Consider the following 17,725-nt stretch of genomic DNA (forward strand, 5'->3'; position numbering starts at 1 on the left):
GATATAAAATTAGGCGGTGGACTGCCTTTGTAAATCCTTTCGGGCCAAAGCCAAGATAGACCTCGCCACTTGCTCTGCCTTCTCTCTTACCAGATCCCCATATATGATCAGGAAATGGGACCTCTGAAATAATGTTTCTTTACATATGTATGGGAAAGGTTATTTGCCCACTGGAAGCCTTCCAATTGTAGGCTATGATTTTGACCCACTGAAGAAAGTTAAAGAGAAAGTTAAGGGAAATTAAGAGAAAAGTTTTTTTTTCTTTTTCTTTTTGTGGTTTTTCAAGGTAGGGTCTCACTCTAGACTAGGCTGACCTGGAATTCACTATGGAGTCTCAGGGTGGCCTCGAACTCACAGTGATCCTCCTACCTCTGCCTCCCGAGTGCTGGGATTAAAGGCGTGTGCCACCACGCCTGACTAAGAGAAAAGTTTTTAAAAAAGTATTTTCTATTTTTTATTTGTGAGGGAAGAAAGGAGGGCGGAGAGAGAGAAAGAGAGAGAGACTGGGCACACCAGGGCTCCTACCACTGATAATGTGCCACTCCAGACACATGCACCCCTTTGTGTATCTGGCTTTAGGTAAGTAGTAGGGAATTGAATCCTGGCATTTTTATTTATTTATTTTTGGCAAGCAAGTGCCTTTAACCTCTGAGCCATCTCCTCAGCCCTAAGAGAAAGTTTTTAATGTGATACGATTATTTATGTCTACTTCATATAAAGTCCACCATCCACAAGTTGAGGAACGTAAGTCTTTCTTTTATGTCTCAGTGATCAGTAAGTATTAAGACTATAAAAGATTAAGATAGTAGAGCCGGGCATGGTGGCTCATGCCTTTAATCCCAGCACTCGGGAGGCAGAGGTGGGAGGATCTCCGTGAGATCGAGGCCACCCTGAGATTACATAGTGAGTTCCAGGTCAGCTTGGGCTTGAGTGAGACCCTACCTTGAAAAACCAAAAAAAATAAATAAATAAAAAATAAATAAATATATAAATAAATAAAACAAATAAATAAAATAAAAGGTGATAGTAGTAACAACAGGTACTCAAGGTAACCTCTGGAAATCAAAAGACTTCCCTGTATGAGGAAGCAGTAGGTGAATATTTTCATCAGGTAGGAAATACAACTTTTAAGTTCTGACCTCATTACTGGAAATGAAGAACATGGGTGCTAGAGCCAAGGTTCCGAAAGAGGAAGAACTGCAGGGAACGTGTGATATCAGAAGTGTCCAGAAGAGGGCGCTCCTGAATAGCTGGCAGACATCCTCCCCTGGCAGCCGCCCTGCTTCAACCACACACTCCACCTCTCAATGTGACCTTGTCCAGGGAGCCCGCGGCTTGCCTCTCTGACTCAGCGCATCCCACCACCAAAGGCGCTTTTGTTTTCTCCATTCTTTTCCCGGGGACTAACGGGTGGCGAGCACCAGCATTTGTGTGGTGGCTTCGTTTGTCCGTGCTCATTTAATCCAGGTAGTCAGCCTTCTCTGCTTGGAGAGGTTCCCGAGGGCCCTGCCTGGCCCAGTGCAGTCTCTGCTTGCCCTGATGGGACCAGCAGGAGCTCCAGCCTGCACCGGGCAGGGACAGGGGCGGGGAGGGGGCGGGGATCAAGGAAAAAAAATTGTCCCTCTGTATTGCCCCAGAACAGGGACCGTGAACGTATCAGAAGATACTGAAGTTAGATTATTCTCTGAATAGTGGGAGACAAATGCTACTGACTTGATGCGAGTGCATAGTTTCATTGTCTTTTGAACTCAGAGAATACTGAGGTTGTGTTACTTCTCTCTCTACAGTTGCCTGACCCGTGGAAGCAGGGCACGTGCAGTTTTTCCTAGAGATGGATCAGAAGAGGGTGAATCCCCTGGGCTTCAAGGCTGGGGAGTGTGAAGGACAGAGAAGAGGGGAACACCGTGGCTTGCCGATGCATGACTTTCTAATGGCCAGACCTGCACATGCACGCACGCATGTACTCCCCGCCTCGACTTTGCCAAATAGCACACACACACCAGTGGCCGGTGACGCTTTACTGAAACTAGATAGCTCAGCTGACTGCCCAAGTCTCCTGTCCAGGAGGGCACAATTCCTGCCTCTTTGCTTTGCAACTTATTGCCACCTGTAACTTGTTGCGTGACCTTAAAAACTGGCTCAAGCTTGGGGAATTCTTCTAAGTGAAGGATGTGCCTAGTATTCTCTTCTCATGTGGTGTTTTTGAGGTCAATGGTCACATCATGTGTGAGGGATGCAGAAGACTGAACCAAGTCCCAATCCACCTTCTTAGGCCCTAGCATGGGGAGGGAAGAGTCTCTTTGAGAAGTAAATTCCAAGCAACATGTCAGTACATTCACAGTATGGTGCAACCATCACCTCTGTCTAGTTCCGGAAAATTCTCATTAATCCAAGAGGAACTCCCTACCATTATGAAGTCTCTCCATTCTCCTCTCTCCCAAGCCCACTTGCTAATCTGCTCTGTCTTCATCAATGTGCCTATTCTGGCCATTTCATGTGCCTGGGGATCATGGAATTTGCCTTTTGTGTCTTGCTTCTTGCAATTGATAGAATATTTTCAAGATTATTCATGTTACAGCAGGTAGTGTCAGAATGACAGTTTTAAACAATATTTCAATTTATTTGAGACTGAGAGAGACAGAGGGGCAAGGAGAGTGAATATGAGGAATGCTATGCAGTGGCAGCATTGTAAACAAACTCCAGATGCATGTGCCACTTTGTGCATCTGGCTTTACGTGCATATTGGGGAATTGAGCCTGGGCTGTTAGACTTTACAACCAAGCACCCTTAATCACTGATCACTCTCTCCAGTCCTGACATTTGTTTTTATGGCTGAAAAATATTCAGTGGTCTGGACATAAGCAAAATTTATTTATTCATTTGTCAGTTGATGGATGTTTGAGTTGTTTCTAAGTTATAATCAGTACAGGTTGGAGAGATGGTTGTTTGCCTGCAAAGCCTAATGACTCAGCTTCCATCCTCCAGTACCCGTGTAAAATGAGATGCACAAAGTGGTACATGCATGTGGAGCTCATTTGCAGTAGCTGGAGGCCTTGACGTGCCCATTCCCTAAGTTTGTTTCTTTTCTCTGTCTCTCTGCTTGCAAATAAAAAAAATTAAATATAATCATTGCAAATAGTGTTGTGATGATTTGTGTACATGATTTTCAATTCTCTTAGGAACTCTTTTAGGTATATTACCAGGAGTGGCGTCACTGGGTGACGTAGGAAATCTGTTTCATTTATTGAGAACCAGCCTCTTCCACAACAGGTTCAGCATTTTACATCCCCACTAATAGTGTGTGGCATTTCCCATTTTTCCACAGCAACAACTTTTGTTATTTCCATAGCCACATATTTTTTGGCATGTGTATGTGGGGTGTAGGATGTGGTATGCATGTGTTTGTAGTATATGTCATGTGTGTAGATGTGTATACACAGATGCACATATGTGTGGAGGCCAGAGGAAGGCAGTGGTTGTATGTCTCTATCTTCACCTTATTTCCTTGAGACAGTTTCTCAATGACCTTGGAGCTTGCCTTTTTTTTTTTTTTTTCTTTGCTTAGTCTGATTGACCAAGTCCCAGTGATCCTTCTGTCTCTGACTCCCTCAGGGCTGGGGTCACAGGCATGAGACGCCATGGCCGGCTGCTTTTTTTAATGTGGGTGTTGGGACTTGAACTCAGGTCCTCATGCTTGCACGGCAAGTGTTTTATCTGCTAACAATCTGCCTGGCCCATTCAGATCTTTGTTGGATGAGGTGGGGAAGCTATTCTTTTGCACATGGAAAGGCATTTCATTATGGTTTTGATTGGTCCTTTTCTAATGACTAATGGTACTGAGAAACTTTTCGTGTGCTTATTTACAATTTTTATATCTACAGAGAAGTATCTGTTTACATCTTTTGGCATATCTTTTTCACTTGCACAGGACACAAGGCCTAAAATTCAACTGGACTGTAGGCTCCTTGAGGACAGGAGCAAGGTTCACTCTGATCTGTGATGCATCTTTTCAGAGACTGCATAGTATCTTCTTCCATAGGATTTTTTTTTAAATTTTTTTTTGTTTATTTTATTTATTTATTTCAGAGCAACAGACAGAGAGAGAGAATGGGCACGCCGGGGCTTCCAGCCACTGCAAACGAACTCCAGACGCGTGCGCCCCCTTGTGCATCTGGCTAACATGGGTCCTGGAGAATCAAGCCTTGAACCGGGGTCCTTAGGCTTCACAGGCAAGCACTTAGCTGCTAAGCCATCTCTCCAGCCCAGGACTTGTTTTTAATTAACACTTTTGTGCGTGTTCTCATAACACATAACCCATAATCCTGTGGTGAATATCAGTAACCCTCCTGAGGTGGGCCCTTAGTGGAATGGGTGCTGGGAGGAAGGGAATGGGACAGCAAAGTTTGTAATTAATAAAAATTTTAAAAAGCAAAGAGTAAAAATATGTGTGTGTTCATGTCTGTGCATGTTCGTGTGCACGGTTGCCGTGGTGTGCACGGTTGCCTTGGTGTGCACGGTTGCCGTGGTGTGCCCGTGGAGGTTGGAGGACAACTGGGTTGGTCCTCATCTTTCCACCTCATTTCTCTCTCTGGATTCTCAGTCTGCTGTTGTGAGCTCCCCACTGACCTGGGAACTTCTCTGTCTACCTCCCATCTTGCCATCAGGTTGGTAGGAATTACACAAACCTATCACAATTTATGGCTTTTGACTTGCAGCTTTTTAAATGTGTGGACTGGAGATGCCATGTTAAAACAAAAAGCAAAAAACCCCAAACAACTCACAGACTTCTGATTGAGAAGCAAGTGTTTTCCACTGAGCCCTTCCCCTGCCTCACATAGGACTTTATGGTTTCAGAGACAGAACTGCATTCTCTAACCGGCCTCATGAGAGTCTTATCAAGCTAACGGGGTTGAAACATTTGCCCCAGCTCTGTTGCCTCCTTCTCAGAGAAGCCCTGTAACAGTCCTTTGTTAACCTGAAGATGATGAAGTTTTGACTATTAGAACGTGTAGCGATTGCTTGTTCAGAAAGGATGGGAACTTATTTATAAATAGAAAGCCCTCATGGGCCAGGTAAGTTTGCCTGGATTTTCTGTGAATGGTCTGCACTCTTCGCCCATCTACTCTGGACATAGAGATTGTCAGCTTTACCTATTTGAATTATGCAGCCATTAAGTACTCTTAAAGAAATATTAACATAATTTCTCCTTATATACAACCTTACAAATGATGTGAACCATTTCCTCCTCCTCCTTCTCATGCAGTATACAAGATTCATTAATTGTCACATATTTTCATAGCTTTTACATGAATAGTTTGCAATCTGTTTTCTTTGTGTGTGTGTGTAGCTTCACTGGGATAGTAAGATGCCTGCCATCTATTTAGAACATGAAATGGTTACTTTGTCATTGACTCTGATTTATAACCTTTGAAACAATTCCATCAGAGTCATGTCAGTATGCACTTGAGGGTGTCACTAGAGCTGATGAAAGCAGAAGTCAGTTGGTATAAAATATTATGAAGGAGGCCAAATAACTATCGAGCAGCTAGTTGGGAGAGGACACTCTGAGAGCTACTAGATAGACTGCTGGGAAACTTAAATAAAGAAATATTGTCACCACAGCTGCCTGCATGCTGTGAGTACGGTCCTTCTCCCTGGGTCTGCTTTGCCTATGGAGATCCACTTGAGTGACAGAGCTTTAGAAATATACAAGGTTTCACAGCTGCAACCCTTTTGTACAATTTAACTGTCGTTATACCTGTTTTTGACACTTGCATATCCTATGCATAGTACCATCATCTGCGTCTATTTTAGGGATGAGCTCAGGAAATATTTATGTCTTCTTGTATTTTTCCAAGATAAGGTCTTGCTATGCAATCCATGCTGATCTCAGAAAAGTCCCTGGCCTCCTGCTTTTGCCTCCTGACTAGTGGGATACAGCCATATGCCACCATGCCTGGCTCATGAGACCTGAGGCAAGAAGATGCCGGCTGAGCTGTGATCTCAAGACAATCCTAGCAGGCCGGCTTCCCTTCGTGGAGAGTCCATGTATACATACATGCCTGTGTACCCACTCAGACCTGGCTTGGGAAGCTCTGCTTGGCACTAGCTCTCAGACGTTGGCTGGAGGCCGGCCCGCCCGTACCTTTACAGCAGCGTGCACAGGGATGGAGGTGCTGAGCGGGCCGTGACTCTGCTTCCCGGAGTCCGGTTGCTGGCCAGGCTGGGAGGCCGAGTTGTTCTTGTCGCTTTCTGAGCTAGATGCAAGGTCCTGAAATACAAATTTCAGCATTACTCAAGAGGCATGCTAGGTAGCAATGATAACGTAGAACTCCAGAGCTCTGCTACTTCCATCCTGGCTTCTTGTCTAGGAGGTCAATACCAATCTGTCTCTCACTGGGGGTAGTTCTGAGAGACCAAGGGGGAGTTTTAATTGCAGAAGGTGGGCTATACACTGGGCAAATGCCTGCCTTGATCTAAGCAAACTGGAGCATCTGGTCACATTAAGGGAGAGCTTTTAATTCAACACTGACATTGAGAAAGAAAGGAGGAGGGAAGAGCAGGAGTAGAGATTTTTTAATTTTAATTTTATTTATTCATTTGACATGGGGGGGGAAGGAATGAATGGGTGTACCAGGGCCTCTAGCCACTGCAACAAACTCCAGATGTGTGCGCTCCCTTGTGCATCTGGCTAATGTGGGTCCTGGGGAATTGAACCTGGGTCCTTTGGCATTACAGGCATATGCCTTAACCATTAAGCCATCCCTCCAGCTCAGGAGTAGGGATTTTTGAACAAAGAAGATTAGCAAGAAAAGTGGAGGAAAAGGGTGTATGTGCATGTGTGCACATGAATAAGTATGACTGCGTGCCTGGTATGTACATGTGTATATATGCACATGCAGGACTACGTATGTGTGTCTCAGTGTGTATATGTGTATAGATATGTGTGAATAACACACATCTATAAGTACATATGTATATTTGGGCATATCTGTGTGTTTCGTATATTTGTCTCTGTGCACACATATGCATCCATGTCTGTATGTAAATATATGCATCTGTGCAGATATTAGTGCATATACAGATGGACAGATATGTGTATGCAGGAATAAGTATTAATACATGTCTGAGTGTGTACATGTATACAGACATGTGCATACACATGTGTTTTGGTTATGTATGTGTGTGTATATATGTACTTATTTGCCTGCTTGTGTACAAAGGTGGGGACACTTATGTGATATCCTCATGTGTGCATGCGTGAGTACATCTGAGTGCTTATAAACATGTCTATCTGAGCACATACATGCTTACATATGTGTGCATATATATCATTTCTGTTTAACCCTAGGAAGGGGAAGAAGAGAATGAGCATGTATGAGGGTGTGAATATACATGACGTGTGGATAAGCATATGTAGGGTCATGAAAGTCTTTGAGAGGCATATTTCTGTCTGCTGGGGATTCCATAAAAGGAATAATCTCTTCCTCTCCCGCATTCTTATGCGGTGACTCTGACACAAAGGGGCAGGGGCTGCTCAAACCTCCACTCCCCATCAGGGCAGGACTGAGTTTGTCAGTTCTCCCTGGGACCTGGGCACCTGCCACAGGCTTCTGGGATGTTTTCCTCTCAGAACTCCGTGTCCTTACATGTCGAATGTGGTTGTTGGGAGCAACAACATGAGACAACTTTTGTGTTTTCTCAGCATCGCTCAGTGTGTGTTCCCTTCTTTCCCTCTTGTACGATTAAGCAGAAAAGAAGTTGTTTTCTCCTCAAGCCACTCTTAAATCAGAAGCTGAGGAGTTTGCTGTCGGAAGGATAGTACAAATGGTCTGATACACCGTTTGATGTTATCAAAGAAGTTTGGCTGCAAATAGCACGCAGGGTAAGGAAAAGGGCTTTGATTACGAACTCTCGCCACAGTGAATGCATAATGCATGAATATTTCAGCTCTGCTTCTCCTGCTTCCCCTCATGCCCATTTCACATTTTCTTCTTGTCGCCCACTCTACGTTTGCTCTGATTGAGTGAAGATAGAAATGACAGTGACCAGTGACTGCCATGGCTTCAGGAAACAGAGCCTGGGATGATAATTACTGTAACTGTCTCATATTTGTTTGGTACTTTTCAGTAGGAAAATAATCTCAAATATGTGTTGAGCATCCCTAATTCCAAATTCCAAAATCTGAAATGCTTTAAAATCTGAAACATTTTGAAGCTGACAATATGCTTCAAAATTCCATACCATAAAACTCATTTTCATGTGCCAATTTTGAATATATTGTATAAAATTATCTGAGACTATGGGTATATGTGTTTTCATAAGATATCAATGAATTTTGTGTTTAGACTTGGGTCCTACTCCAGGATATATGATCATGAGAAGATTCCAAAATCTAAAAGGATCTAAACTGTTAAACAAAACTGAAAGCATCTGGGATAAAGGGTATTCATTCTAGGTATTTAACTTCTGTCCACGGCACAATCTCTTTGAGGGAGGGAGGGATGAACTCTTCTGATGATGAAGGAGTCCTCTGGAGTGTTTTCTCCAGAGTGGGATTTGAAGAACCCGGGTAGAAAATGCTTTGACATCGCATGTCCCTAGCGGCATATTTCCTTCCTCATCATGTCTGCCCCCTACATCTCCTCGTAGGGGCTCCATGAGGCTATCATGCTGGGCTGAGGAGGTCCCCATCAAGGCTATATGTGGCTTCTGGAGGGGGTGGCATTCTGTGGTGGCTCTGGGACCCACACAATTTCTGAACCTCCTGGAGCTTCAGTAACCCCTCTACCATAATTGGCATTCATGACACCTGTCTGAAGGAGGCCTCAAGTGCCCAGCAGTGCCTCAAGTCCCACATTAGTGTCATGGCAGGGACTGGTGTATGAACTCATCATCACTGTACAGGTGTGCGGCATTAATGTTTTCAAGGTGCCCCCCCCCCCCCCCCGCGCCGCCCCGCACTCCAGAGGATTTGTAGAGGTGAGGGCTGTGCTTGGGTGGGGCCTGGAAACCGGCTTCATACTCGCATGCAGTTAGACATCGGTTAATGGTAGAAGCAGTATTGGCCTTCTGCCTTATAGACAGCACTCCTGTCTTCCCAGCCTTCGGTAGCCTATGCAGAGAGCGTGGACTTTGACAAAGGGTCTGTTGTGACACTTTGAGTCAGGACACTGTTGACAAATCTTGTTACCTTACCGAGTCACAGTTGCTGCATAAAAATGTAGATGAGTGATATCTATTTGGCAAAGTAGCTTCTCACAAGGAACGTAAAAGAATAAACTTTTGGGAGTTTCCTTCTAGTGTTTTCTACAAGTTTTGTCATGACACACAGGTCCCGGAGTTGAATAAGGTAAGAAGGGACATTAAGACTAGAGTAACTCTCTATGACCATACAGTGCCTAACACTACCTACACAAGACCATCATAATAGGAAGAAAATATCATGACATCAAAATAAATAAAGACTGATTGAGAAGGGGGAGGGGACATGGTGGAGAGTGGAGTTTCAAAGGGGAAAGTGGGAGGAGGGAAGGAATCACCATGGGATATTGTTTACAATTATGGAAGTTGTCAATAAATAAAAAGACTAGAGTAACTCTCAGGGTTAGGTGACTAGCATGCAGAGCTTTAAGTCCGGTGTTCATTGTGCCATATAGGTTTTCATTGTGTTTATTTTTTTTCCCTCTAAAAGAAACATGTTCAATGCCATAGGCTGTCATAGAAATGGCAGAGGTTACATGTTAACAACTGGACCTTGAACGATTAAGTGCAAATCCAACTTTGATTTGTAATGCTTTTATACAGAGGTTTTTTTTATTTTAATAGTAAAACAATATTCTTGTTTTTTTTTTAAATAAAAATTTCATTCTAAAAAATCAAAAGAAGAAGAAGAAAAATCATCAGGAAATCTGGGTTTGGTGGTGCATGCGACTGGGGCAGGAGAATGATGAGTTTGAGAGCAGCCTGGGCTCTACGGGGAGAGCATATCTCAAGGAGGACAAAACATCAGCCCACAGCTTCGGGGCACTTCACACCAGCCGTGGTGGTGCTGACTAGAGACTGAGGGTATCATGACACTGTGACTCGGGTTTTGTCTTACCTGGACTGTCCCCAGAGGGCCTGCGACAGGAGTCTCTGTGACTTTAACTTTGACATCTGGGGGGGACCCCGCGGAGCCCGGGGGTTCTTCATTTCGTGTCTGGTCTGGAGAAAGCCCATCGCTGCTGCTGTCATCCTCAAAGGCAAATGCATCTGCTGATTTGGAGAAACCCGCCTGCGTGCCTGCGCGAGTAAAAACAAACAAACAAACAAATAAAACCAAAAACCAACACCAAGATCAGAGGCTGAGTGGCATGGGAGGAATCAGCAGAAATAAATCTGAGCATCATGAAACACACAGCTTGCTTGCCCGATGTGGTTCAGGTCCAGACGCAAGTGGAGATGCACTTCAGGTGAATAGGTACGAGAATTATGTTTATGAGCTGGTCTGTTGGCAGTGAACAAGATAGGTTTCAAGATTATCATCACTTGCCTACCTCTATTTTCAGCTTTAATAATTTCTTTACCTTTCTTATGGAAACCTACATCTTTCTGAAGCTAAACTGGGGAAGGCCCAGGTGAGCAAAGGGGAGGAGGGCACACAGTGAGGCCGCAGTAGCAGGGGAGCTGCCCCCTTCTTTCCATTTTAGGATGAGAGAAAGCTGGGGTGATAGCTTGCCAGTTGCATCATCTTCGAACATGAAATGGGGGCACTCAGCACAAAACGTTTAGCAAATTTTGTTGGTAAGGAAAAGGGAGAGGCAGCTACCATTTCAATTCCCGAATGGCAGTTTTAGTTAAAGTCACTGAATCGTCCCAAATAACCACTCCATGAAAGCATCACTGATTAGAGAAGCCAAAAGATAGGTCTCATTTTTATGACTTGGGTTTCCTTTTTATTCTGTCTTTGTGTCAGTTTTGCAAGTCCTCGGTGGCTCCTATCTGCAGAGGCCTCCCCCCCCCCCCCATTGCCTGCACGCTCTTTCCAGGGCAGCAGAGAAATTGTGTTGGGGAGAGAAGTTGTTGGACCAGATGGGACTATAATGACATCTGAACATGCCCCGTGTACTCTGTGTCACCCACTCTGCTCCAGCTTATTGTCCATCTGCACGGCACACGGTGTGCTGAGGCCACGGAGCTTTCCTGACCCGCTTCCAAGCCCTGAGCTGTGAAAGGAATTTCCGTATTATCAGGATGCTTTCCAGCCCCCCCCCCCCCCATTCTGCAATCTCACTCACTTCGACTCTTGCTTGACGCAGATAAGAGAAAGGAGCTCTCACTGTGGCGAGTGGAAAGGCAGCAAGCAGCTGGAAGGAATGGAACAAATGTGGTTTGGGGCTTGTCAGCACCGCCACGGCTGGCCTGTGTCATGGACCCTTGCACAGACATCCAAGTGTCAGATCAGGAAAGGGGCCCGGCAAGGACAGGGCAAAGTGGAAACGCCAGTGACTGGACCTGTGGCAAGTCCACTGACTGGACGGGCTGGGACACCAGCGCCATGCCTGTTTGCAGTCATTTGTGGAACGTCATTGCTTCGCTGTGATTATCAAAGTGCTAAGGGTCATGACCAAAATTCACATTGTACAAAAATGACTAATGTCTTTAATCTACCTCTTGTTAGAGCTTTGCTACCCCTTTCAGATTTAATTGTATGGGTCTACAAAGTTATATGCAAACACACTAAAAAGTGTTTCTTCATGTTGATCAGGCTGGGTAAAATACATTATTCAAGGACTAAGGGTGTACCCCAGTGGTAAGTGATTGCCTGGTATTCATGAGACCCTGAATTCCATCCCTAGCATTGAAAACAATTCTGCATGTGAGTGTGTGTGTGTGTGTGTGTGTGTGTGTGAGTCTATCTTTCTATCAATCATCTATCTATCATTTATCATCTCTGTATCTATCCATCTGTCCAAAACTTGCTTTTTTTTAACTCCACAGTATTTTTTGGAGTATCTCTTTACATGTGATAGCATGGCACCTTCCTCATTAGAAAAACATAGTTGTACAGTATTTCATTGTATTGAAGGAAAAACTTTTGAAAATTGAGAACTTTAACATAGGAACTTCTTGCAATCTGGTCATATTCCCTTGGGTTATACTGTTTAAGTTTCCTCTCCCCAACCTCATCCCACTGAGGGCTTCTAATAGGAACACATAAAAATTTTAATTCTTGGGCTGGAGAGATGGCTTAGAGGATATGGACTTATGTTCGACTCTCCATATCCCACATTAGCCAGATGCACGAAGGTGAAACAAGCGCAAGGTCGCACATGCCCACTAGGTGGCGCAAGCGTCTGGAGTTCGATTGCAGTGGCTGAGGCTCTGGCACAATTCACTCTTTTCTTTCTCTCTGGTGTGGTGGCATAAGCCTTTATCTTAGCACTTGGGAGGCAGAGGTAGGAGGATGGGTGTGAGTTCGAGGCCAGCCTGAGATTATATAGTGAATTCCAGGTTATCCTGGGCTAGAACAAGACTCTACCTTGAAAAAAGATTTCATTTTTGTGTGTGTGGTGGTATTGGGGATTGAATCTTGAACATGCTAGGAATTCTATCCCGAGCTCATTCTTGTGCTTTTGTAAAGACTAAAAATGAGAAACATTAGAAGAGTACAGATAATTATAGAAAATATATTTTACTTCAAATATGAAATAAATAAATGTTAGTATTTTCTCACAATTCTGTCAGGACCCTGTTTATACCTTAGCTAGAAGGGTTGGTTGGGTATTTGATACAGATGAGTTTTTCTTTGCCCCCAGGGGGTCTCCCTTCCCCTTTTAACTCTTCCCAAACTCCTCTCTTTAAGAGTCCAGAGTTAGTGCATAATCTTCTCTTTTTCCTTTTCTCTGAGCAAAATCTGTGTTCAGCAAACAACCTCTGTACCCCACGTGCAGGCACTCTCAGTGGCGCTGAACCATTTTTTTCACGAGCCCCCAAAGGAAGGACTTTCATTTTCCTCCACGAATATGTCTACCTTTGACAATTCATTTTTTTTTTAAACTTGATAAACTATGCTTTCATTGGAATTTTAGCCTCCTAATTTATTTGTATAACTAACGGGTTTGCCCCTGCTAGTTACATGTGTTACTGAGGGGAGAGGACAGGTGTTTGCTGTTGCCTACCTCAAAGATGACAACATTGTACAGAGATTATTCACCATCTCACCGAGGCCTGTTTGTGGCCTTGGTAGCTCCTCAGGGAAGCCAGTCTTTTCCTCCTCCACCAGGATCCTCAGGGAGCTCATGGTCTCATTTCCCTCTGCACTTCCTTCAGCATAATGGGATAGGCCTTCTCTGCGTGATCTGATGCTTCATGTCACAAAGCTGTCCACCTAACTCCCCTGGATCATTACATTGCCAGTGGATAAAAATTCCGGAGAAATGAACTGAATTGCAAAATAGTTCCATATTTTAACATGTGGGTAGAAAGGTTAGAAGAAGGAGAGAGAGAGAGAGAGAGAGAGAGAGGGAGAACGGTTTCTGCCTTTATTTCCCAACAACACTCACTTTGATTTTCTTTATTTTATTTTACTTTTTTGCTTGTGTGTATATGTGTGGTGGATGCATGTGTATGTGTGTGTGTGTGTATCTATGATGTGTGCTGTGTGAACTTGTGTGTGTCTTCGCGGCTGTCCGTAAGCTTGCCCGTGGCATGGTTCACCCACCTACGGTGGTTGAAGTGGAACGTCAGGTGTTCCGCTCTGTTGCTGCTCTGCCTGATCTTGTTTATGAGCTGGGGTCTCCTTTTGCCATCTCCAGAGTTTGCAAGGCCCCATCAATTCTTGGGTCTCTGCTTCCCTGCATGGCTGGTGTTACAAGCCCATGGGGTTATGCCCAGCTGTTTGACATGGGATCTGGAGATTTGAACTCATGCAGTCTCAAGCCCCATCAGGCCCTCAGGCTTGTACAGGAAGAGCACCTGCGTCAGCACTGAACAATCTCTCCAGCCCCTCACTTTGACTTTCCAGTAGGAGGAGAGAAGAAAGACAGAGAGAAGGGAGAGGAGAAGGGAATAGGAGAGACACAGAGAACTTGAGATTGAGAGCCCTCTAACACCAATAGTAATAAGTGACTAGATGTTTAGGGCACATGGTCAACCTGGTTGACTGGAGGTCAGGGAATGCAGGCAGGTGTAGACCAGAAAATGAGCAACATCTATATACATCGCATACTGAGGACACCTCCAGAAAAATCTTTTTAAAAAATATTTTATTTATTTATTTGCTGGAGAGAGAGTGCATGCATGCGAGAGAGAACAGGCACATCAGGGCCTTGAGCCACTGCAAACGAACTCCGGATGCATGCTCCACCTTGTGCATCTGGCTTACATGGGTCCTGGGGAATTGAACCTGGGCCTTTGCAGGCAAGCACCTTAACTGCTAAGCCATCTCTCCAGCCCCATCTTTGATCTAATGTTTTACGATGTGAAGGTCTGAATTGCGAGCCACAAAAAAGACGGGGATATACTAGGAAGGGAGATCACGATGAATTGTATTTGGACTAGCCTCAGGGAAGAGTTAGAAAGACTGCGGGAGCTCTCAATCAGTGCGCCCCTCCACTCTGACATGTGGCACGTTTGGAATAAAGGGTAAACTCAGTTTTCCATAGCTGCATGTTCATATCTCCATGTTCAGTATCCATGGATTTCACTAACTCTGAATGGAAATATTCAGGAAAAAATTGCATCTGTACTGGATATGTTCAGACTTTTTTTTTTCTCCTTATTACTCCCTGGAAAATAAATATATTCATGTTCTACATACCATTACATGGAATTAAGTATGATAATCTAGAGACGATCAGGTGTATGGAAGATTTAGGTATAATGGAAGATGTGTGCAGGGTATATGCAAATGCCATTTCATTTTCTGTGAGGGAACTTGAGTGTCTTGAGTTTTGGTGTCCTTGGGGGGTCCTGGAACTAATCCCCTGCTGACACTACGGAACAGCTTTTGATAATCTGTTCCATTTTCCCAGGGCTAAAGGGAGCATTCCTAATTACTTTACCCACTTCCACCCTTCACACATTAAGAGGAGGTGAGCTGAAGCCTAATCAGATAAGATATGCAACGAGACAGAGAGCCATGAGAAGGAGGTTATCGCGTGTGTCGCCATGAGATAATCAGAGACAGTCCAGGAGGCCCTGCCTGGGGAGTGTTGGTGGCAGTTAGGCAGAGGAGACAGCGCATGCAAACTCGTCCAAGAAATCTGTCTCCCAGAGGAGGCGGGCTTGAATGGGGCCTGAAATGACCTTCAGCTCTGTAAAGTACGACAGCCGGGGGTGGGTGTTATTGAAGATGCAGAGACTGGAAGGGAAATCAGAGTGTTGGTTAGCAGAGTTGGGGCTGCAGGAGGGTGGGGAAGGGCGTCGAGGAAGAAACTCTTTCCTCTGGGGCAGAGAATTATTTTTGGGAGCCAGTTCCTGCAGACACTTAGCCTTAGGAGATAACTTCATCAAATGATGTCAATCATTTATAGGCACCTGGCTTAAGCCAACGCATCTGGGGAGATAGGAGCATATGCAACCAAAACACTAGGAGGTTGTTTACACTTACACGAACAAGAAGGGTGAGCGTCAAGTTCCTAAATACAGTTCTTATTTGGCATCTACAAAAGAAGCATGTTGTGCCAGGTCAGAACACACTGACAGGTGCACTAAGGACCACTCAGGACTGTCCCACCACGTGGGCCCCACCAATCACTATGCCTTCAGGTCAACAAGTGGTTTGGATCTGCCATTGCCAGGGCAGAAGAGGCGGGAAAGAGCAGAGTCCACACACAGCTGCACGCTCACTCAGGTCCTGCTGACGGCCGGAGTGGAGTCAGCGGAGGAGCCCCCAGAACTAAAGCCTGTGTCTTCCTTTGCACGTGATCCACGCGGTCCTTACGGATTTAGATTCTGGAGCCAGACACCTGGGCTTTTCTCTTCTTGGCTCTATCAAGTCAGGGGCACTAGGAATATTGGCAACTTAATCTTTGTGGGCTCCAGTGTCCTCATCTAGAGAAAATGGGAATCATAACAGCAGCTACGTCTTGGGGCTTCAAGAAATCACATTTGAATAGCACTGAGCCCGGTCCCTGATAATGTGAATGTCCAATCCCTTCTAGCTCCTATGAGTATTGTTATTGTTTCTGTTCAGAGCATCTGTTGGTCTCAATTTTAACATGATCACAAATAAAGAGACCACCCGGGAGGCAGTTTAGTCTGTGGTCAGTTTTGCAAAGGTCAGCACAGCTCCAGGGCCAGATAATTCCGTCTGTCCTGAGAGGCTCATTCTGGGAAAGCCAAGCTCCCCTAAGGCAGGATGAGTGCCTGTCCTGGAAAGATCACCAGTTACACCCTGTCCTTCCTGGTTCAAGCCAGGCTCATGCAGAGAAGGAAAAAGGTCACCTTACCCAGCTCTCCCCTAAGCACATCCATATCTCTCTCTTGTACCTGTCTGTGACTTGGGCCTCTGCTCCAATCTCCTATGGCAAGAGGCTGACCGGGAGACCAGAGTTACTGGCCATTGTCCCTGCAGACACATCAAGCTGTGCAATGACAAGGATGCACTTTGGGAAGCTCTGACATCATCTCCTGGCTATGTCCTCAGGGCTGACTCTAGGCACTGGCCCCTTGGGGACCTTGGACTGGCAACTGAATCTGAGCTCGCCATCTCCCCAGAAGTGATTATGACTGAGTCATCTGTAATCTCCTCTGCATCAACATTTAAACTCCAAGATTAGAGTGAGATGGTGAAATCCTGGTTACCATCCCACTAGGACCCCCACTAAGCACTGGGAAGGGAGACATGGGATGTGAAAATGTACCTCTTGCTTTTCTTATTTGCAAGTTAGTCCAGTGCGTGGCAGGAGGACAGACTAACCACCCCAACAACCTCCCGAAAGCAAGTAAAGCATGACCAGTTTCCTGAGGTAGAACATCATTCGTCACACATGTAAACGTAGCTGTGGTTTACATAGCTCTTGCCTGAAGACACTCGAGTCTATGTCACAGCACACAGGGGCCTGCAGACTCTATCCTCCTACCAAAGTGGGACATTGGCTGAAGAAGATCAATAACTCCACTGTAGAAATGGGTGTATGTGAGTTGGAATGAATAGGAATTCCTTGTCCTCAGATCTTTGACACCTCAGAAATTTGCCTGCACTCTTTCTATTTATTTATTTATAATTTATTTTATTTATAAGCAGGGAGAGACAGAGAGAAGAGAGACAGACACATAGACAGGGAAAGAATGGGCAAGCCAAGGGACTCTAGCTGCTGGAAAATGAACTCCAGATGCATGCGCCACTTTGGACATCTGGCTTTACGTGGGTACTGGGGAATTGAACCTGGGTCATTAGGATTTACAGGCAAGCACCTTAACCACTGAACCATCTCTCCAGAACCTGCCTGAACTCTTTTGACTTGTTTCTGGGACTTCATAGACTGAGGAAAGCAGCTCACCGGGGTGAGTATTAATATGTGTCAACTCTGAAGATTAAATCCTGAGCATGAGCTACTCAGCCCTGTCTTTCCTTCTTCTTTCACGGGACACCACTCAGCCCCTCCTGGTACCTCGGGCTGCCCCTCAGGGTCCAGCAAGCTGTCCCCAACTCCAGGCCTCTTTGGGTATGTCCTACACACATCCCCATAATGTTGAGATGGCTTCTGTAGGATCAAAGCCATGCAGGTCACCAGCC

General features: G+C 45.1%; 1 protein-coding gene across 1 annotated transcript in view; it reads right to left on the reverse strand.

Moving 5' to 3' along the window:
• Window positions 1–17,725, reverse strand: part of Myocd (myocardin) — a 107,044-nt gene that overhangs the window by 18,767 nt on the left and 70,552 nt on the right. The window contains exons 6-7 of the mRNA XM_045131503.1: window positions 10,103–10,284; window positions 6,146–6,271 (exon numbers count right to left, since the gene is read on the reverse strand). Coding sequence (XP_044987438.1) covers window positions 6,146–6,271; window positions 10,103–10,284 — 308 coding nt within the window. The remainder of the gene's footprint in view (window positions 1–6,145; window positions 6,272–10,102; window positions 10,285–17,725) is intronic.

Source organism: Jaculus jaculus, chromosome 12, assembly GCF_020740685.1.
Source record: "Jaculus jaculus isolate mJacJac1 chromosome 12, mJacJac1.mat.Y.cur, whole genome shotgun sequence".
NCBI lineage: Eukaryota > Metazoa > Chordata > Mammalia > Rodentia > Dipodidae > Jaculus > Jaculus jaculus.